The sequence below is a fragment of the Oreochromis aureus genome, linkage group 3 (genome assembly GCF_013358895.1).
Source record: "Oreochromis aureus strain Israel breed Guangdong linkage group 3, ZZ_aureus, whole genome shotgun sequence".
NCBI lineage: Eukaryota > Metazoa > Chordata > Actinopteri > Cichliformes > Cichlidae > Oreochromis > Oreochromis aureus.
The window spans coordinates 17,262,410-17,284,146 of NC_052944.1; the positions used below are offsets into that span (position 1 = coordinate 17,262,410).

Genomic DNA, 21,737 nt, shown 5'->3' on the forward strand with positions numbered 1-21,737 from the left:
GAGCACTGCAGCGGAGGCTTCCTTGCAATTTCCCCAGTCTCTCCTTACTGAGGCTGTACCTCCTGGGCAGCCAGAGGACACGGTCTACAAGCTCCACCTACTTGGCTTCCACAATGGCAAGTTTTTTCCATCCACTGGCAACTCCTCCCAACTCGCTGATGGAGGGCGGAGGAGAAGTGTAGCCACACCTGTCATCATGGCCAAGATAGGTGAGTCGTGATGTTTCAGGCATAGTGGTGAAGCCTAACCTGACAAAAGGTCAGCTCTTCTAATCAACAAGGACACATTATCAAGAAACAAACTCAAAACTTAAAGTGCTTTACCCAACTGTGTACTTTGCATCAGATGGCATGACTCCACGCGTCCTGAAGACCCCTGTTAATGTCACCCTGCGCCTGTTTGCCCGCGGCTCAGATGCTGTGTCCGCCTGCTGGAACTTGAGCCAGGCGGGAGGTCAGGGAGGATGGCAGAGCGACGGCTGCCGCATATTAGACCATCACGACAATTTCACAACCATATCATGCAACTCTCTGGGCAACTACGGCCTGCTTATGGTAGGTTAGGCTGCTTCTTTATGTTCACTTGGAAGTTTGTGAGGTGATCAGTACCCCTAAGGATGCACAGTATGACCTCATTGGCCCTCTACTATATCTATTTATGATCTCATTCTTGTTTCAGGATCTCAGCGCTATGGAATATTCCTCGCCAAGCATCAAGCCACTGCACCCAGTTATCTACGCCACCACTGTCATACTCCTCCTGTGCCTGGTCACCATTATTATAAGCTATATCTACCATCACAGGTAAGAGAATAAACCAGTGGTATTGAACGGCTTTCCCATAAGTCCCCTTTTCTCGTTTATAGCTCTGCAATCTGTTGTTTCTGCATCTGCAGGTCTGTCCGAGTGAGCCGGAAGTTTTGGCACATGTTGATCAACCTCTGCTTCCACATCTCCCTCACCTGTGGGGTTTTTATAGGTGGCATCAATCAGACGCGATTCTCAAGCGTCTGTCAAGCAGTGAGTATACAGCGCCCGCACACTCCGAGCCTCTCCCAGCCTCCCCGCTGTGTTTGCTTCCACTTTGAATGTTTTCTAGGAATAAGAAGTTGAAAAAGTTGCCTTTGGCTAAAATCACTGCACTTGTGAAACTCTGAGAGGGTGGGGTGGCATAGAAAGATACTGTAGCTCGTTTCATGGCTTGAGGCAACCCTGCACCTCTCCTCAAGGTACGCTGAAGTGGGACGCATTACTTTGTTTTTTCTTTTTTTCTTTTTTTTTAAAAATTGCACCAATCTGGATGCAAAACCTTGTTGATTTATTTAATGTGCTTTGATGTAAAACGATATGTTCTAATGTTAATGTCCAACTCAATGTGATGATGATGTCTTAAGCAGAAGATGTACTTAACTAAAATATCTACAGTGTACTCTGTTCTCTTACTTTTATCGATTAAAGAATCGAGCTGGAGAGGCACATTTTATCATACTGACATTCACTGATTTCGCTGCTACTATAATGGTCCATTCTCTCCTAGGTGGGCATTTTGCTGCACTACTCCACTCTCGCTACCACTCTCTGGGTGGGTGTGACTGCAAGGAACATTTACAAACAAGTGACACGCAAGGCCAAACGCTACGAGGAGCTGGACGAGCCGCCGCCACCGCCGCGGCCAATGCTGAGGTTTGACTCTGACACTCTTTCACCGCAGCAGACGTTTGGCAAAAGTGGTGCCTTTTTAAGCTACACCCTCCAAATGATAGCCTTGTGCAACCGCCTGAACATGTAGTAATTCTACTAATGGCTTCAGAGCTTTTGTTTCACCCAGTTCTAGCTTACTAGCGTATCTTTTTATTATCCTGGAAGTGAAGAAATGAACCAGAGCTTCACTTCTTTTGTGCCTGCTTCCTTTGCAGTATCTCTGGATAGCACAGGCGCGGTTGAATTAATAGCAGTACAGCAAAATCCTTATGCTTGTAAATACCACATAAACTAGACTCAGGCTCTTTAACTGTTCAGATAAACAGGACTGTGCATTTTGTCCATCGAGATGTGTGCGTGCGATTCTTCCTGTGCATAAATCTGTATCAGCAGGCAGCTTTTATAATGTGAACCAAGCTTGAGCTGTCGTGTGTTTTTTACACAAATTACAGACGCAGCGCAGGACACGCTACGCTGTGTCATAAAACTTATCTGTATATATACTCAGCATACCTTCCCTTAAATGTGTATATGGCATTTCTGTTGTTATATGTGGCCATATTTTAGTGAGGCTGCCACCACACGGTGTCACTGTAGAAGCCCGAAGCATCACCTGATCTCTTTTATTTCCTTCATGCCTATTTTATCATTCAAAGACTGAAACAGAACTACCTCTCTTTCCTTTCTCCAAAAGGTTCTACTTAATTGGCGGAGGGATACCCATCATAGTCTGTGGGATCACTGCTGCAGCAAACATCAAAAACTACGGCAGCCAGATCAATGCGCCATAGTAAGTAGAACTTTAGTAAACGGTCATTAAAGTTTCCTTCTCTTGGTTTGATTTCATGGAAACGCCGTGCCATTTTATCTGGTCAACAGATTCACATATTTTTCTACCTTCTGTCTTTAAGAGAAATTGGCTTTGTAGTCGTCCAGGCCAGACTGCACTGCATTAGCTCGAATATTTTTATGAGGGAAAGTTTATTCCCTCCAGTTCTGATTATAGATGCCTATTAATGATATGCGCATCCAAGCAACGAGAAACTGCTGCCAGTTTACAGCGAGCTCCCCCGCCCCGCTCTCTACGGCGGCAGCTGTTTAGATTGTGTAGCGTGGCTGACTAATTGAGAAATCTGGAGCCGTATCTGTCTTGGAGTCTTTGGAGCTTAATTAATTTCTTGCAACCAAGACAAATTCAGCCTGTGTTATTAAATGTAATGGGACAGTAACTGTAAGAATGAGACGCAAAACTTTTTCCAGAGTAATTTCAAGTTTCTCGGGTTAATAATGACAGCGACAGATTAAGATGGGGAGATGAGGTATTGTTTTAATGAGGGCAACTTTACCATTAGCATGTTCGGTAAATTTAAATGAATGCTAAACTTTGAGCCTGATATAGAGTTTTAAAAAAAATGCCACATCTGATGTCTGAATCGTCTTATCCATGTCTTCATTAGTTGCTGGATGGCGTGGGAGCCGAGTATCGGAGCATTTTATGGCCCGGTAGTTTTTATCATCTTTGTGGACTGCATGTACTTCCTCAGCATCCTGCTGCAGCTGCGCCGACACCCTGAGCGCCGTTACGAGCTCAAAGAGCCAACCGAAGAGCAGCAGCATCTGGCTCCGGCCAACACTGAGGTTGGGCCCGATGCTCCCGGCAGCCACTGCCACCCCCTCACCCTCCAGCTTCAGCCACATGAGGCATCCTCTTCATTAGTGTTTCCCCCCCACACTGTGCCACTGTCGGCTCTGGAGAACGAGCACACTTTCGCTGGCCAGTTGATGGGTGCAGCGGGGGCATTGGGGCTGTACGCAGCCCTGTGGGTGTTCGGCGCCATGGCAGTATCGCAGGACCACCCCTTTGATTTAGCTTTCACCTGCTTGTTTGGGGTGGCGGCGCTGGCGCTCGGGGCCTTCATGGTTGCTCATCACTGCGTCAATAGACAAGATATGAGGCGCCATTGGTCCCAGGTCTGTTGCTCCGGGAGACGAGCGTACTCCACACAGGAGGACACCCTTCTGCCTCAGCCAGGCGTGGCGATGATATCTACGACAGGATCTGACAACAAGGCGGATGGGGAGTCAGCCAAGTGCGGCCACAGCAGCGCGGACTCTTCCTATACAAACAAGAGCGCCCCAAGCATGCGCAACTCCGCCCACGGCAGCAAGCTGACCAATCTCCACGCGGAGGCTGCACAGTGCAAGTCAGCGTCAGCATCAGCGGCAGCCAATGGCGCTGCTATTTTGGACAACAGCCTGACCGAGCATTCACTAGACAATGAAATCAAAATGCACGTGTCACCGCTCGAGGTGCAGTTCCACCCCGTGAACAACGCGAGCAACCCAGCCGCCACCGTCGCCGCCACCGCCAACGGCCACATAAGCAGGCATCACAAAAACAGAGCGCGCACGCACAGGGCGAGTCGGCTCACCGTGCTGCGAGAGTACGCCTATGACGTGCCTACCAGCGTGGAGGGCAGCGTGCAGGGCAGCGTGCAGAGCACCCCCCACAGGAGACACCATCACTACGACATGGCAGCTCGCAACAGCCGACGAGCGGCCTACATGGCGTACAGGGAGCGGCATCAGAGCCAGCTGCAACAGGACAGCAGCGACAGCGCCAGCCTGCCGCGGCGCTCCCGCTACTCAGATAAAGGAGGCGGCAGCACGCTGGGGAAAGGATCTGTGGTAACCGTAGAGACTGAGCAGTCGGTTACTGCGGCAGGGTCGAGCTCAAGTAAAGACTCTGCTTCTGCAAAGCAGCCTGGCAGCACGGGACTGGAAAGCCACCCTAAGTCTTATGGGCTGAACCTTATCACTCACAACGGTGGCACGCTTAAAGAGAATGGACAGGCAGTGGCTGTAATTAAAACGGACAGTGCAGCCGCAATAAAGACCGGCTTGTGGAAACATGAAACTACTGTGTAGCAACCGTTTCCGTGCCAAAGACTGCATAATAATGTGCTCACAACTTTAAGCTGTGAATGTCTGGTTTAGTTGTTTGATTGTACTTTTTTTTTTTCCTTGAAAAAAGAAAAAAATTGGAAAATAGTAGCCGAATTATGGCCAATGAACTGACTTTGTAGATATGTTTCTGTAAATGTTCTATTTTTATAACTTTTAATCCACCACTTTGAGAGTTTTGTACATGAAACCGCATGGTCTGAGCTGTGTGGCCCTGTGCGTACCGTTAACCTGGAGCCTTTCCCCCCCGTTTTCTAGTTTGTTCCAACAATAATTAAAACAAAAGTTCCATTTACCTAATTCAAAGATTTGATTTTTGCACTTGCACCCACAATCTCATCTTTTGCTCTCTGCAGCCACTGCAAAGGTGAGTCAGAGCTGTTTTGTTTCCAGGAATTACTCTCCCTGACAATATATGACAAGCTGGTAATTGGGTTTTTCGCTGACCTTCAGGTGGCCTCGGGTTCCTTTCTCTACAGTGGTGCAGCACTTTAATTGCAGCTGACTGTGGCTTTGGGCTCTATGGGTGTTTTCTTGCTGCCTGCTGGCAGATTTGATGAGTGCGCCTTACTTTCGGGGCACCCGCTGCCTTAATGCGCCCGGCTGTGATTGACAGCTGACTCTCAGGGCAAGTGAAGCTGCCATGAGAAGAAAGGATAATGAGAGAAGTGTCTTCTTCTCCTTGCAGCGCTTTCCATTCTCCATCTCCTCCACAGCTGACAGCTGAACTGGAGTTCCACTCGCTGCTTGACATCGCTGTTGGGGCAGAGTGTGTAAGAGACTCAAAGTGTGATTTGACTGCTTGAGTACTCAAGAGATGAATTGGTGTGACTTTTTGCTGGGTGAATGCCGTGTAGCATGTAGACTTGGTGGTTCTGTCAACAGCAACAAGCTTGATGTTGGCTCAGTTCCCTAGCTGTGTAAGAGCATAGGTATATAATTTGGATTAGATATTAAATATGACTTCATTTACCACCAATGAATATTTGGTGTTAAACTCAATCATCACTGAAGCACATGAATGCACAGTGTTGTGATTATAGCAGAAGCACAGCATCTCTGTCCTCATGCAGGTTGATATCCACGGAGGAGGTGGAAGAAAAAAAGGATAGGTGGGTTAGGCTTTCTTCCAAATACTTCTCAGGTAAATATATATCAATCACAGCCTGTATATAAAAGATGGATGTAGACGATTTAACATCACCCATTGATTTGTGGAGACGCGATTTTAGCCTTCTGGTTTTTAGGAGCCTGAAGTAATCAAAGAGTGTGGAGGGCAAAATACACTAATACCTTCAATCCTGGTTAACATGAGCCAGACGTGCTTGTAAGTTTATGTTAAATAAATAAATAACAGGAGGACTATATGTAGTATAATTAAACAACCAGCAAGCCACAGTTTACTTAATGTAGCGACAGCCCTAATGCAAAACTTTACCTTTTAATATAATTCTAAAAGGATCCAGAATACAGGTCTCCTTCCTAAGACAGAAATGCAGCAGGTCATTGTATCAGTAGGGACTGAAATTAGATGCATGTAAGACCCAACTGGTCGACTACTAAAAGGTTTTAAATGCACTGACAGCACGAAGTGAGTCGTTGGAAATCCGGTGCGATAACATAACTAATGATGATGCAACGCTACAAGCAAAAGCATAGAAGCTGGAAACAGAGTGAGATGCTGTAAACTGTGGAGAATTATAATGTTAATGATTCTTCCTGCACTCAGTTTTGCTTTTTAAGATTTCCAGCCTGTCTCTTTTCCCTTGGGGAAAACTCTTAGAGTTTAAGATATCTGCTCTGCTGAAAAATGTCCCCCTGACTAACATTTACTTTCCACTGCAGTGTTACAGTTTCCAAACAAGGGGTCAGGAACACACGACAGTCATGACATTTGGGAGGACCAAGCTCAGACTAAATGACAAAATAACTTGTTCCGAGTGATATATTCACATCTTCACAGGCTGCCATTAACTAACCAACATAAAATGTTGGAAGGTCAGATGTAAAACTATGCCAGCAATTTTTCACATGTAGGAACCGATCAGTAATCGCCGTCTACAGATCACCCCATTCACAGGAGACGCAGAGAGAGACTGCAGCTCCAATAACTCCAATTTTTCATTAATGGCATATTAATAAAACACATATTTCACTCGGGCAAAGATATATTGCCTGGCCATCTTGGATGTGACAAATTATAATAAGACTTTTGAATTATGTAGAGAGCAGTTAGGCCTTGATTAGTGGCAGGCTCGCTGATTCCCCGGAGGCATGAAAGAGTGATCTTCAAATAATCGCAAAGGTTCTTCAGCGCTGCCATCTGTTATAAAGTTCATTTGAGGCAGTCGGCGTGGCGGGGAATGACAATCGGAGGGTGTTGGTGCTGCGTGGGAAAAAGCTCATCAAGGCAAATAAACTGATAGTATCTTGGCTTTAAGATCACTGGGACACCTTGGGCAGAAATCGATAATAAATTAAGATAAAAACAAATTAAGTCATTTAGGCCTTTTCTTAATCTCATTCAGGAGTGTCGGGGTTAGATCACCCATCTCCAAAATAATAAATCAGCAATGAGAGAATTACATTCAGACACCAAAAGCATCAATTACAGCTGAACGCTTTATTTTCAGACGTGGCAGGATCTCTCCACCCCGTTTCCACTTAGTGTGCTCTGTAGAGCGTATCCGAGCACAATTCCTTACCGGGAGGCCCAGGAACGACCAACATCAGACAAGTGATGTGTTGTTTACATTTTCCAGTTGCTGCTCATGGTGCCTGGAGGAAGCATCTGGCTCTGTTGTGGAAGCTTGCCACTGGAATGAAGATTGATACTTTCTAGTACATGAAGCCATCTGACTGTGCTGATTGTAATTACGTGGATCTGGCTGTCCAGGGGATCCGCTTTCTGCTTTTTTCTTCTTAACCTGCAATATTCTCGTTACCCAATGGAAACCTGACATATAGATTAAAGAATTAATTAGCATCCAGAGTTTGTCATGATCACTGTCACCTTTAAGCATCTGCACCGATAATTGGCGATTTGTATATTCTGGCGAGCTAAAGGAGACACTTTAAATATTTGCAAATGAGGTAAACGCATCAATGTTAAGGTTATGTTTAAAGGGGACCTATTATGCTAATATCCAGCTCCATGTTTTTATCACAGGAGTCCACTTTGTAGCACCCCAGGTAACCTGAGGTGAACCTCTCTCTGAAACAAGCCCTTCTACCTGTCTCTTTAAGAACCCCTCTCATTTTTTCCAATTGGCTCCCCCTCGCCTGGCTTCCTCAAACAAAACTATATATATTGACATAGATATTTGTTTTTATTTGTTAGTTAAATACTATGTAGAGAGATGTCCGATTTAACGTGTGGCTATCCAAAAATCGTAAGGGCATTTCCCAATATGCAAATACACAATTTATCAAAACAAATCATATACAGATCCAGTTTGTGATTAAAAATGACAACATTAGATACAATGTTAAAATCTAAAGTTATCAAATGCCCCTGAGCAGTCCTTACCTTTAAATGTACCTCTCTTCTCCTGTCCTGTCTGTCTTTTTACATCTTTGTCCATCTCTGAAATTACTTTGCGCTGTTTTCTGTCCCTGAGAAATACAGTTGCTGTACCTTTAGCTAGCAGACACCTCAAGTAACAGGCTCGTTTTGAAAATGTGAGGAGTAGAAAGTACAGATATTTGTGTTAAAATGTAGCGAGTAAAAGTAACAAGTTGTCCAAAAAATAACTACTCAAGTAACATACAGATACATGAAAATTCTGCTTAAGTACAGTAACGAAGTACAACTACTTCATAACTTGCCACCTCTACTTTTTACTTACTTAAAGGACCAAATAGCAAACAGAGTGACACAGTGAAGAAGTGGATGCAAGAGGAAGAAGAGGGTAATTCAAAAACAATCCTTGGTGCTTATTAGGCTTGCCTACTTCCATAAGGAAGTAAGGCAACCTCATGTAAGGAGGTCCATGCTGAGCTGACATCAGCTTTAGCACAAGTCTAAAAGGCTACCTAAAACCCAGTGAATGTTAAGAACAGCCTGATATTACTATTACACGCTCTGACCGAATTTTCTCCACTGTCTATATAACAGAACATTAGCAAAAGCATTATGAACCCTGTTGAAGCCCTACTGTATGTCAGGGCTCTTACAAACACTTCAACATATTTCCCAACATTCTAGCACAGTTTTAAGATAAATGCAAGTTCAGGCTGAAAATGACAGCCGTCCTTCATGCTTTTCATATTTTTGCATTATTTTAATTGATATCTTATTCAATGAGAAAATGATGTATTTTCCGCCTCATTTTCTCCAGAATGGCTTACCCACATCTTCCCCTGTACCAAATTTGCATTTTTCAAACTTGATTTTCATGCTGATAAAGTTAAATAGTTTTTTATGGAAACTGAATCCAAATTGGAAAAACTTGCCTATCCACATTATGTAACTGTTTTAAAAGAATTACAATTGATGGCAAATGCAAAGTATTAAAGATGATGGGAAGCCTGGATGGTGTTTAGTATGTTTCTCTTTAGTTAGTAAGTTCAGGAGGTAAACACTCGATGGACTGTGGGTTAAAGTGAACTTTGACCTTTCCATTTAATGGTTGTAGTGCTGATGCTTCAATGTCAAAGGCAGCTTAGCTTGTATTCATTTGTTGCTCAGCTGCTGGAGCACAGACCAGACTTCCTGTTTGAAAAGTCTTCATTTTTGGAGATTTTTCTTCTTCTTCTTTTTTTTTTTTAAGCCTCTGATCAAACCATGCCCTTCAAGTTGTAGCTCATATCTGACAGTCCATAACTTCTCAAAGGGGAAAAAAACCCCAGCAAAAAAACGTGGAATCTTATTACTTCCTGTCATATCGTTTTTGGTAGCATAATGGGTTCTGCTATTGCCTCCGTGACATTCAGTCGTGGGTCAGCGTAAGATTAATGCTTCACCTTTCTGCCTTAATTCATTCAAACTCATTGAGCCTTCCGTAGTTCTTATTGGCAGAAGCCCTGGTTAAATAACAGAATCCGCCCGTTATGGGTTTGGAAATTGTGGCTCCGTGTCTCATTTGTAAAATCACCCTATAATCAGCTTCAGTTTTCACCATGGACTTCTCCGCCCTTTTGTTGTAGTTCCGCCATAAATTTCAGCCTTAACCAATGGTTGTTTTCATAGCACTGGAATGGCTGCGATGAAAAATGCGATGTTCATTTTTGAACTGTATGCTTTGATTAATCGAAGTGATGGAATTCTAATATCAGCACAGTCTCCTTATTAAATACAGCGCTGAGGCCTTGTGCAAACCCAAATATATCTTGATTAAACTTTGGGCACCATTAGAGATGAGGACAGAAATAGATGCTCACTTTTTTTTTCATCTCACAGGGGGCGGCATGAGAAGAGGAAGGCTGTGCTGCTGGTTTGATCATTAAATCAGAGTTATACTTGTGTGTGTGTGTGTGTGAGAGAGAGAGAGAGAGAGAGAGAGAGAGAGAGAGAGAGAGAGAGAGAGAGAGAGAACTCCAAGACAGTGTAAATGGTAATTCCTTCGTTGTATTTCGATTGCTGAGATATTGATCGCCCACAAGTAAGTAAAATCAAAGTTTTCAGTTGACCTTGTTCTCGCCATAATTTTAAAGCACTCATTCACTCTACCCTGTGCCCCACCACCCACCAAAGTCACAGCAACATAACCTCTTACACTGCCATATAACAATGACATCAAGCCATCTGCAGAGCTCACATCCCATGTGTTGGCGGACCTGTGCTCTCATTAATGCCCTCATATTGCCATCCATCTACCTGTGCCAGTCTGTCTGTACAGATTTGGCTTCCTCTTTCTGTCCAGGTGCTCTGTTATTTATAGCCACCTAAAAAAAAAAAAAAAAAAAAAGTTTCAGTCATTGTTCATGGTGACAGTTGGAGGGAATAACCCTCCCTGTTGTGTACATGTACATTTGAGGAATCAAAGGTTAGCTATTGGTATACATGTGTCTTGTCAACATAAGTTTTTGGAAAAAATTTTTGAAGCAGTAAGTGGCTGCATCTTAGTCAGATTTAAAAAAAAAAAAAAAAAAAAGAACATATTTAAAAGGAAGCAAAAGCTATTATTGCCATTTGTTTTCCTTTGAAACATTTTTTGAACTTTTTAGGGGTTCAAGCACCAATATTTTTGAATATTTTAAAAGAGGCAGGACAGATAAATTGAAAATTTTATAAAACTTTAAATGAGAAAAAAGAGGCAGGGCAGCCATCTGATCGTATTTTCATTGATGCTAGGGCAAGCTAAGCTAACAAATCTATCTACCATAGACAAGACAAAGGCTTCTAACTTAGTTTTGTGTAGGCTGTTCATGAGCATAAAGTACTGTGCAAACTGTGCAAGGAGTCCAGTCCTTGTTGCTGATCATTTTCAGATGAATGTTTTTTGTTTGTTTGTTTGTTAAGCCACTTAAAACTGGCCTATGAATCGTTCAAGCATAAAACAGGCATCTAACTCTAGGCATGAATCACTGTTGTGTTTACATATAATGGAAAACTTAGCAAAGAGCCAATTTTAAATTGTGGCTTTGGGCACGTTATTGCTAGCAGTCTGTCATAAAAACACATCATTTGTTCTAATTTCTTTAGCTGAATCTGTGAAAAGTGACAAATATAACAGTTTGACAGACATAAAATAATATTTTTCTGGGAACAAGGTGATTCCCAAAGAGCTATTAGCTGAAAACATTGCATATGATGGTATGGTGTGCAGGGTGTCCTTAAAAAGTTTGAGGAAACTGGAAAAGTGGAGGGCAAGGTCTAAAAATGACTAAAGCAGATGGACCATATCTGACAGTCATGTCTTTAAGAAATAGAAAAAAGTCCAACAAAGAGCTGACAAAGGACCTGAGAGATACATGTGGACCTTCAGCTGATCCATCTCCTCTTTAGCGAAGCCTCATCAAAGATGGTATAATTGGCTGACAAGCTCTAACTAAAGAAGTGAAACATAGAAAAAAGGCTGCTAAATTGCTGAAGAACTGGACTGAAAATCAGTGGCAACATGTCTGATGTAGTGTTGACTCCAAATTTGACATTTTTTGTTCAAATTATCAGAACAAAAAATAACATCAACATCCAAAGAAGAGCTTTGGAATATCCTTTAAGAGGCCTGGAGCAAGACAGCTAAACTATGATGAACACTAAAGCTGGTTAGAATTGTACAACCTCTGTTTTTACCTTATAAACTGTATTTCCACTGATGTTTTCACGTATTTTAAATAAACGGCTGCGCACATTTCCAATTTTCCTTGCAAAACACAAAGAAATCAGACTTTTGCAGAGGTCTGTGCTTTCAGCAATCTTGTTAACTTTTCAGGAAGCGCTGGCCAAAGTGAGCCTGTGTAACATTTGAAAAACAATGTTTAAAATAAAAAGTTACATTTATAAACCAAAAGGCTAATGCTATAAAACACTACTGAGCTGTCTAACAAGGCTGTGTTATTAGTCAATTCTCTGTCATAATTACTCTGTTCTACACATGTTGTTGTCACACTGTGTTTCAGCTTTTATTAAAAGTATTTGTTGAAGTGAGGCAGGCTGGGTTGTATCTCAAAGTGTTTTTTAGAGTCTTGATTAAATGTTTTGGGTAGAAAGATGCTCACAGGGCATAAAAAAAAGAAAACATGAAGCAAACTGCAGTCGAGTGTGCACCTTTCACCTTGATGAACAATAGGCCATGCCTTGATGAATCACTCAGGAAGCTGGAAGTTTAAGAAGAATAAATCTGCTGAAATCCATGTCAAGTATGTGGACCAACTGAGCACCAGGTGCATACGCATCATCTGAATGTGTTTCATGTATATGCCAGAAATAAATATGTCTAAAAATATCCGTTATAGTGAGGTTTGAAGTTACGTTATCCAACAGAGGCATCAAAGTCATTTAAGGATGAAGCTCTTGTTGTGAGAATGTCAGCAATTTCCCATGATACCTGCTGAGCAAATGGCCTCCTGTTTGGTGATTTGTCTAACGCTGTCAGTTGTGTTTAACTCAACTGAGAGTGTGTTTAGCAAAACACAACAAAAAATCACTTGGAATTGCTCAGTTTTAGCTGTCATGAAACAGATGCGCAGCGTTGTTTAAAATGTTCTAATCTTCAAAAAAGCTGACAGCTGACTTGACTTGCTAAGAAGCAGCCTGGCTTATCTTTCACTGTGGGCTTTACTGTCAGCTGTAGTGGGGCTGTTTCATTGTGTGGCTACAGTACGTGTGGAAAAGCTCCACTTTATTTCTTACTGGACATAGTCATCTGTCTAAAAACTGATATGTTGTCTGCACTGTGGTTTTGTTTGTGAGTGTGTGTGAGTGTATGTGATTCCCGTCAAGTGCTCGGTGTGCGCGTCCGGGTGGGCACATTTATCTGCAGACCCCCGTTTTGTTTTTTTTTTATCATGCAGCATCCCGAATGGCTTTGGCTTGGTGCAGAATTATATAACTGTCTAAACTGTTTGTGGCAAGTTGGGAAAGTGAAGAGATTTATGATGAAAACACTGTTAAAGACCCCTGGTGGTCACTGAACCGCAATGTGAAAGTTTAATGTAGCCTATGGCGTGCCAAGCAAACCACACTGTAGCAGAGGCGCCATAAATTCAGTATACAACTGTGGATTATGGCAAAGTGCATTCCTAAAGAGCTGTCTCAAAGAAAAGGTATGTGGACACCACAATAATATACCCAAATGGGACTGAATACCACTGCAAAACCACGGGCGTTAATGCCTCGGCCACTCTTCTGGGATAGGATTTGTTAAACTTGTTGGCTGCAGGGACTTGCGCTTATTAATCCAGAAGAGGTCAGGGATGTGTTGGTGATAAGGCCTGGCTTGCAGACGGCATTCCAGAAGAGTCAAAATATGTTAGATGAAACTGAGGTCAGCCAAGTCCCTCTATCCAAAACTGGAAATCCCTTTATTTATGGACCTGGCTCTGTGAAAGAGGACGATGTTATGATGTAACAGCAAATAAGCAGCCTCAGACTGTATTTGTTAACAGTGGTACCCAGACCCAAGGGAATTTTCAGAATTGTTTTTAAATGTGGTAACAAGGAAGGGGGGGTTATTCTAAAAATGCTACATGCATCCTTGTTTTAAGTTCACCTTTTCGAATTTAATTCAATTTATTTATATAATACCACATCAAAACAACAGTCATCTCATTGTGCTTTATATTGTAAAGACCATATAATATTACAGAGAAAATCCCAGCAATCAGATAACCCCCTTATGAGCAAGCAGTTGGCAACAGTGGAAAGGAAAAACTCCCTTTTGACAGGAAGAAACCAGCAGAACCAGACTCGGGGAGGGGCGACTATTTGCCATAAGCGGAATAGGGGGAAGGGAGGGAGACAGGACAGCCAGAGATTAATAATAACTAATGATGACATACAGAGTCGTTTGTAAGGACATAGTGAGTGAAGAAGAAGCACTCAGTGCATCATTATTATATTAAGTTTTAAACCTAATCTTAAAAGTAAAGAGGGCGTCTGTCTTCTGAAACCAAACTGGGAGCTGGTTCCATGGAAAACAAGCCTGAAACCTGAAAGCTCGTCCTCCCATTCTAGTTTTAAAAACCGTTCCAACCAAGTAGTCAATAATCTGAGAGCCAAGTGCTCTGATGGGGTCCTGGCACTATGGGGTTTGTCAGATAAGACTGAATAAAGTTCATTTGTTACTGACTTTGTATTTGGGGAAAGGATCTAACAGGGGAAAAGGATTTAACAGGGAAGATGGTAGCTATGGTAGCTGGGAGAGACTCCACGACCCTGATAAGGATAAGCGAAAGAGGATGGATGGATGGAGTAGTTTAATATTTGCATTGAAGGACACATACTGGTCAAAAACTACCCCAAGATTTCTCACAGTGTTATTGGATGCCAAGGTAATGAAGAGAGTAAAACAAATTTTTCTTGAATTTTTAGAGACAAGTATGATGACCTCAGTTTTATCTGAATGTAGAAGCAGGAAATTAGAGGTCATTGGGTCTTTATGCCTTTAAGACCTTCTTGCAGTTTGACTAATTGGTGTGTGTCATCTGGCATCGTGGATAGAAGAAGCAAAGGTAAAGGTGTTGGGGAATGGTAGGTAATGGACTAAACCACTGAGGTATGTGGGGCAGTTATTTTTTAAAAACTATAAACCCAGTTCCAAAAAAAGTTGCGATGCCATCCATAAATGCAGGTTAAAGTTCTATCATGCCAAGAAAACGCCATGTGTGAACATTATTCAGAAATGCTGCTGTCTTCTCTGGTTCGAAGCCCAAAGCTGAAGTGGAAAACTCTTCTGTGGTGATGTTAAATTCTCTTTAGAAAACATGGATATTGTGTCCTCCAGACTAAAGAGGAACGGAAACATCCAGCATGTTACCAGCACTCATTTCAAAAGCCTGCATCTCTGATGGCATGAAGGTGCATTAGTGCCTATGGAACTGGTAGCCTGAACATCTGGAAAGGCCTGTCTGCGGTGAAGACATTTCAACAAACATTTGGGGCATGATGAAATGAAAAATACAAACCAGGATTGCTGAGAATCAGTCAGGAATGGGACAACATTCCTCACCCAAAAGTCCAGCAGTGGCAAACGTGGCCCTGGCCCAATTTTTTTGAGACGTGTTGCTGCCATCAAATTCAAAATGACCTAATTTCTGTTACATTTTCACAGCTGAAACATTTGATATGTGTTCTATGTTCTATTGTGAATAAAATATTGAGATTTGAGATGTGCAAATCACTGGATTTTACACACCGCCTAATATTTTGGGGGAAATGGAGTTGTAAGAAATGCATCGTTTTGCATCTAAAACTGGCACAAGAGCTTTCAGTGCTGCATCTATCTATGTTAAAGGACTCACTGAGGAGGAACATACAGTTTTTCCCAGAAAAGGGGGATCTGGATCCCCTACTCAGGTAGCCTTAGAGACACAAATTGGTTGTATCTGCAGTGGCTAACACTGCTTGTTTAAAGATGAATCCGTTAATATGTCCAGTAAATAACTGGAATTAATCGATTAACCTTCCAGAAACTCGGTGATTTGCGATAAAAAAAAAAAAAGGTAGAAACAAACAAACAAACAAATTTTTAATTTGTTAAACTGGAAGATGTTAAATAAGTTAAATTAGAAATGAAACCCCTGACTAACAAACAGCGCTCCCCATATACCATCACCATCATCACTTACCACCCACCTAAGCTCGTTCCCGCCAAACAACTGTGCACGAGCATCCACCCAGCGCTGAACGCCTCTCACACACAGCGAAACTTGGGAGTTGAATGAGAAGCACGCAAGTAGACCCAGCCGCGTACAAGTCAGCGAGGACGAGCTCCTGTGATCATCAACAATAATAATAATAAAAAAAACTCCATCTTTGGGAAGAAACAATGGACGCAAAAAGAGTGGAGACCGTATCCGCCCGCGTGGATGCCGCTGTTTCTTCAACTGGTAGGACAGTGATGGCATGTTTTGGCTCGTGCACCGATAACAGAGTGATTTATAAGGTGTCTTTTGCTCGGTTTCTCGTGTGGAAAATATATATGCAAAAGAAGCCAAGCGGAAGAGTGGAAATTTAATGTTGCCTCGCTTCCTGGTGAAAATCTTTTACAGCCTTAAAGCTGTTATTACAGGTGGAGGACACAGGACTACCCTTTAATTGGGCAAAGCAGACGTCTTACTTTGGTAAAAACCACAACTTTAGAGCTTTTTTTGGGCTAAAGATAAGACCAAATGCACTGTCAAAGGGAATATCAAGCAATTTTAGTCTGGAAGAAAAAGTTACAATGAAGTGACTAATATTAGTAGTGCAGTGGGTTTTTGGTTAATATGTTTTCAAAGGCAACATTAAATCACTCCCATGCTAATGTTTAGCTTGCATGTTTTTTTATGCTTAGCATATTTTTTGTTGTTTGTAACCAGAGCCATGCCAGGACTTTTGCCTTCTTTTGAAAGACAGATATTGTTTGGGTGATCATTTCTTTGACAGCTTTCATTAGTTTGTCAGTGCATGTTTTTACTGTGCAATTTCACCTAGATTTAAATGATTAATTATTTGGCAATTGGTCGCTAAAATTTCACAAAATACGTCACTTCCTTTTTAGAAAATCTATGTTTATATTTTTCAATAATTATATTACATTTATCATTATTCATTAATGGAGAATCGTAGAAAACTGATGACAGTGACAGTGAACCAGCATACCCTTTAGCAGGACCTCACCTAAAAAGATCCAGTCTTTATTAACACACCTGTGGTTTTCCTTCTATGACTTTAAGTTGTTTGCGATAGCTTTTTTTAAAAATCTGCAGCTGTAGCCTACACTGTGCATACTCAAAACTTGTGGCGATAGAATTTATGTAGCCATAAAAAAAGACCATAATGGATTCAGTAGCACAAACCCTCTCCTGGGTTCCTCCACCCCTCTCCTGCACAGTACTTGGCTGGCATCCAGAATAATGATCACTCAGTTATAGTCCATAGGTTTCCCCTTAGGCCGTTCACTGCCTCTCTTAGAGCCAAAAGGAGCAGTTAACTTCTCATCATTCCTGACACGGGTTAATGTTTGTTTGCACGCCTAACTGACTCCTAATTATCCTTTTTTTTAAAGACGTGAGTCATACCTTTAAGGTTTTAGACAGATTTGAGCTGCTGAGGAGCATAACACTCGTCCAGCAAACGCTGTACTGCAATCCGGAGGTTTAGATTTTCAGGTATTAGCCCATAGCGGGAGGGGTGTATAGAATGGGGAAACAATACTGTATGTAGCTGCTTAAACAACCAAGTGAGGGGTAAAACTTAGAACAACTAATGAGGTCATGTTGTCTTTTAACAAAAGCACGGTGACAATCAGGCTGGTGAAAGTGAAGACTGTGGCAGGTCCCAGTTGTCTTCTGTTGCAGTTACAGTATAAAGAGCTTTTTTTTCATAGCAGCTATTTTGACATGAAATAATAGCTGAGCACAGGTGTAAGTAATCACATTGATTAGGGCTCTGTAGCTAAATAGAACAGTGCCTTCGGTAACATCATTAGTAACACCTGTGTTTACCTTATTGCCAAAAATGGCTGCTGCGAAAACAGTCTGTTGGCTGCATTAGAATGTAAACTCATTATGCTTTATGTTATGTGATTGAAGGATATTTTTGTTGTTGCTAGTCGTTTAATTTAAAATTTTCCTGTCTCTTTTTTTTGCCTATACACTTCAATCATAATATATGCTTGATTTTTTTCCCAAGTATTCATCAGGGCTGTGCTCAAAGACTCAGGACTGTGTAAGGTTGAATCTTTAGCTTAAAAATTACATAATACTGTTAACTTTTTTTCAGTTATGGTTTATGTTAAAACTTTGATTGTTGTGGCTTGTGTGGCTGAGGTTTGACTAGTAATAGAGTGCCATGTCCGAGACTCCCATAGCAAGTGATGACTTGCTTGCTTAGTGTGGGTGGCACCGTGGTGAGGTGGTTAGGGCGTGTGTGATATCCCCGTGTTGGTGTTGTTCCTTGATCAGAATTATTGTTGATCCAGGTTCACCACTGCAGAGACCAGATTGTTATGATGTCATAGATATGTGATGTAGAAAAAATCCTACCAAAGTGCACTAAATGGCGTTAGGATTAGGGTTGGGGTTGGGGGATGTAATTGGGGTTACAGGGTTATGGTTTTGGACTTAGGGTTTGATGGGATGGTGTTTCTACATTGCAAAACTATGACATCACAATACTGTGATCAGCCACTTGTAATGTTTAACCTGGACCAACGTTAATTATGATGATCTAGGAACAAAACCAACACAGGGACATCAGATTGTGGAGCGATTACTATTTTTGATTAACAGCAAAGAGGTCCTTTGTTTGAATCTGCCATCTGGGGCCATTCTGTGAGGAGTTTGCATGTCCTCCCTGTGCCACAGACACTAACAGAGATTGTCATTGGGCAAGACCTGGTGTTTGTGAAGTTGATGGTAATATGTCTATACTATACAAATACTATGATTCTACAAATATACAAACACTGTGAAATCTGAAATTTCCTTTTGAATTCCTGAGCTAGCAGACTCAGGAAGTCCAGGAGCCCACGATGGGTAAACTGGCATTAGTGTCCTGTATAATCCCCTCTGCAAATATTTTATCACCTGAGGATGTAGGAGAAGCTATATCAGGTGTGATGTACCACAAACCTTTGCAGGATATGTTTTTTATCATAAGTTAATGAGGCCTATGGCAGTTTGAATCTGACTATAGTTAGCTTGCCTTAGCAGCTGACTCTCAGCCTCTCTGATTTACTGTAGTTGCCACTTCTGACCCTTTTGCTTGGTATTTAAGGCAATTTAGATTTAATTAGAACTATAGAGGGTCAGTCTGTGTGTGTGGGAGGGACTGGAAGGGGCTGAAACATGTAGACATTTGGTACAAGCTTGCATCAGAAATCACTTGACTGTCACAGAGAGAATCCACATTCTGTCCCCTATGGCGCTTATTTTTCCTCAGCTCTTCCCTTCCCTTAACTCCAGTCACTAAAGCCATCACTACTTTTTTTTTAAAATCCCAATAGGATACCACATTATGGTGGTGCCCCAGGGAAATCTTAAAATATAACAATCAGCCATAAATATGCTACACCACCCAGCCATGAGTTGATCCTCCCAAGAGCTGCTTCCTTGGTGCAGTGATTCTTTGCATCAGTGCCTCGGAGCTCTCTCAGATCACCATTACAACTTCTGTCGGTGCCTGCCAACGGCTCCCCTAGACATTTCTCTCCTTTAGTGCAGATTCCCCGAGTTTCAAAAAAAAGGCGTTATATGAAGCGCAGCCCCGCGAGGCGTATTGTTCTGACTGAGTTGCTTTCAGCACCACGGCCAGCTCCTTCTCTTGCACCTAAACCTTTGGGAGTCCACTGTGGAGTTTTTTTAAATTCTAAATGCCGTCTTTTCATATTAGCAGTAAAGCAGTACCACATAAGTGTTGAATCAATGCTTCATTTACTCTGATTTGCATTTAATTAAGCTTGCATTTTACCTACACCATGCATCAGCTAACACATTTGTAAGACCTTTGTCAGTCAGCAGATGTGGCAAGTCATGACAACAGTGACAGCACAGCCCTGTTGTCATTCACAGTTTCAGTCTACATGTGTGTAACTTTATAAATCACACTGAGAAGTCATCTTTTCTAAGGTTAGCAGTTAGTCAGGAATTGGTCAGGGTTTTAATGTTTAAGTTGATGGGGTTTTTTTTTAAACACTTAAGTGCTGTATTCAAAATGTTTATACTATAAAAATGAGAGGAAAATTATTACTGCTCAGGTTGATCTGCTGCATTTTTAATTCCACTTCATTGGCTCTGTAACACTAATAATACATACAGTTAGTTTATTTGTGTGTATGTGTGTGTGTGTGTGTGTGTGTGTGTGTTCAGACTTCAGCTTTGAGCACACATGGAGTTGAGAACTGACCACATGTTGTGTGCATGTGTATCTGTACTTTCCAAGCATCTGGCAGTCAGGGGTCCTGAGATCACAGTGAAGCAAAGGTACAGATTGAAGAGGAAACTGCTCCAAATCTGTCAGACGGCAGGGCGGAATGATTCAGCGTTTCACAGGAATGTTTTGACAGTATGCAGTAAAGGATCACATAAAAGTCTCTTCTGGGTTTTTTTTTTCTTTTTGTTACCTCAAACCACCAGTTGTTTGATTTGTTATTAGACCATTTTACATTGTCCTTGATGATCTCAAAGTGTGAAGTGGAGATTATGCAAATAAAACTATTTAAAGGCAAATTAATGAGATTCAGAATTACACCACGTAATGTTTTTAAGTGGCAGCTTCGAGACACGTCCCTGGAAACATCTGCAGGTGTTTGGGCTTTTTTAATCAGGAAAATTGCAGATGTAATTGTGTGACTTTGCTCACTCTAGCTTTGTGCCTCTTCACCGTGATAAATCTGCCATCATTTGGCAGTGGGGATCATCAGAATTTTGGATCTGTTTGTCAGGTTTTATATTAATTATGTAAATAGATTCATAATTGGACAATTTGACTTGTTAAACAGTCGGAGGCATACCAACTGCTGTGGAGTTAAGTGTACTTATCATCATCACGGCAAAAGAAGGCTTTGTTGTCGATAGGTTTTGTTTTTGTAATCACCTGCGTGTGTCCTCTCTACCTGTCGATAAAAAGGAGATCCGTGGTTACATCTTGGATTAATTGTACAATGAACCTCCCTCCTTATCTCATGGGCACCCTCAAGCAGATTTTGTTTGCTTTGCATCCAGGCTTTGTTTTTCCTTCACATGGACTGGGTGGGGAGCATCTGCTTGCATGGACCATCTGCCTTGGGACACAGGCCAGACAAGAATGAGGGAAGGAAAAGTCAAAAAGAAAAGAGGGTGTGGTGAGGATGCAGGGTTTGGAAAAGGAGAGGCAACACAAGACAGTGAAGTGTGAACCCACATAGTGCGACTGACTGGCACGCTGAAGGAGGGTCGCTGTACCATTTCTGTGGGTTACTGCTTCTGGGATGGAGGAACATAAGGTGCTTGTATATGACTGCTGGAAGCTGAAAGAAGTAGACTGCGTTTCGTGTTTATGTGTCCACCCACAGGCTTGTTTATGCCGCGCATTCATTCTATTGGACTTCTTTGGATAGTGCGCCAAACAGCCGGTTCCAACTGGGTGGGAAATGCTTGGCCTCAGCTTGCAAACGTGCCTTTGTTTATTAGTGCCAAGGTCACACTGCGGAAGAACTGCATTCCTGAGGAAAAAAAAGAAACCTTGGTCACCTTTTACCTTTCCAATTAAAGGTGCTTTTTTTTTTTTTTATAAATGAAACCGTTGTTTTTATAGGTGCAAGGTGCCTTTTTATAATAATGTATTTCATAGTTTACATTGCTGATCCTAGGGCCTTGCTTGTAACAAGCAGCAAGCAATCAAATAAAGAAAAGAAAATCCTGTATTTTGTCCAGAAATTATTTTGCTGTGATCCCATAATAGCGCCTGACTGATATAGGATTACAAGGATACTGTAAATTTAAATA

At 41.9% G+C, this 21,737-nt stretch overlaps 2 protein-coding genes across 9 annotated transcripts in view; both read left to right on the forward strand.

Moving 5' to 3' along the window:
* The window catches only part of adgra3 (adhesion G protein-coupled receptor A3), a 28,620-nt gene extending 23,656 nt beyond the window's left edge, over window positions 1–4,964 (forward strand). Inside the window, exons 13-19 of the mRNA XM_031756325.2 lie at window positions 2–209; window positions 346–554; window positions 679–803; window positions 896–1,019; window positions 1,537–1,682; window positions 2,395–2,490; window positions 3,158–4,964. Of these exons, the coding sequence (XP_031612185.1) occupies window positions 2–209; window positions 346–554; window positions 679–803; window positions 896–1,019; window positions 1,537–1,682; window positions 2,395–2,490; window positions 3,158–4,628 (2,379 nt within the window). The 3' untranslated portion in view covers window positions 4,629–4,964. The remainder of the gene's footprint in view (window position 1; window positions 210–345; window positions 555–678; window positions 804–895; window positions 1,020–1,536; window positions 1,683–2,394; window positions 2,491–3,157) is intronic.
* Window positions 4,965–15,929: 10,965 nt separating this feature from the next.
* The window catches only part of kcnip4a (potassium voltage-gated channel interacting protein 4a), a 144,122-nt gene continuing 138,314 nt past the window's right edge, over window positions 15,930–21,737 (forward strand). For all 8 annotated transcript variants that reach the window (XR_005612540.1, XR_005612538.1, XR_005612539.1 and 5 more), the window contains exon 1: window positions 15,930–16,157. Coding sequence is in view for 2 of the 8 variants with exons in the window: in XM_039610158.1 (XP_039466092.1) it covers window positions 16,097–16,157 (61 nt within the window). In the remaining 6 variants the exon portion in view is untranslated. The remainder of the gene's footprint in view (window positions 16,158–21,737) is intronic.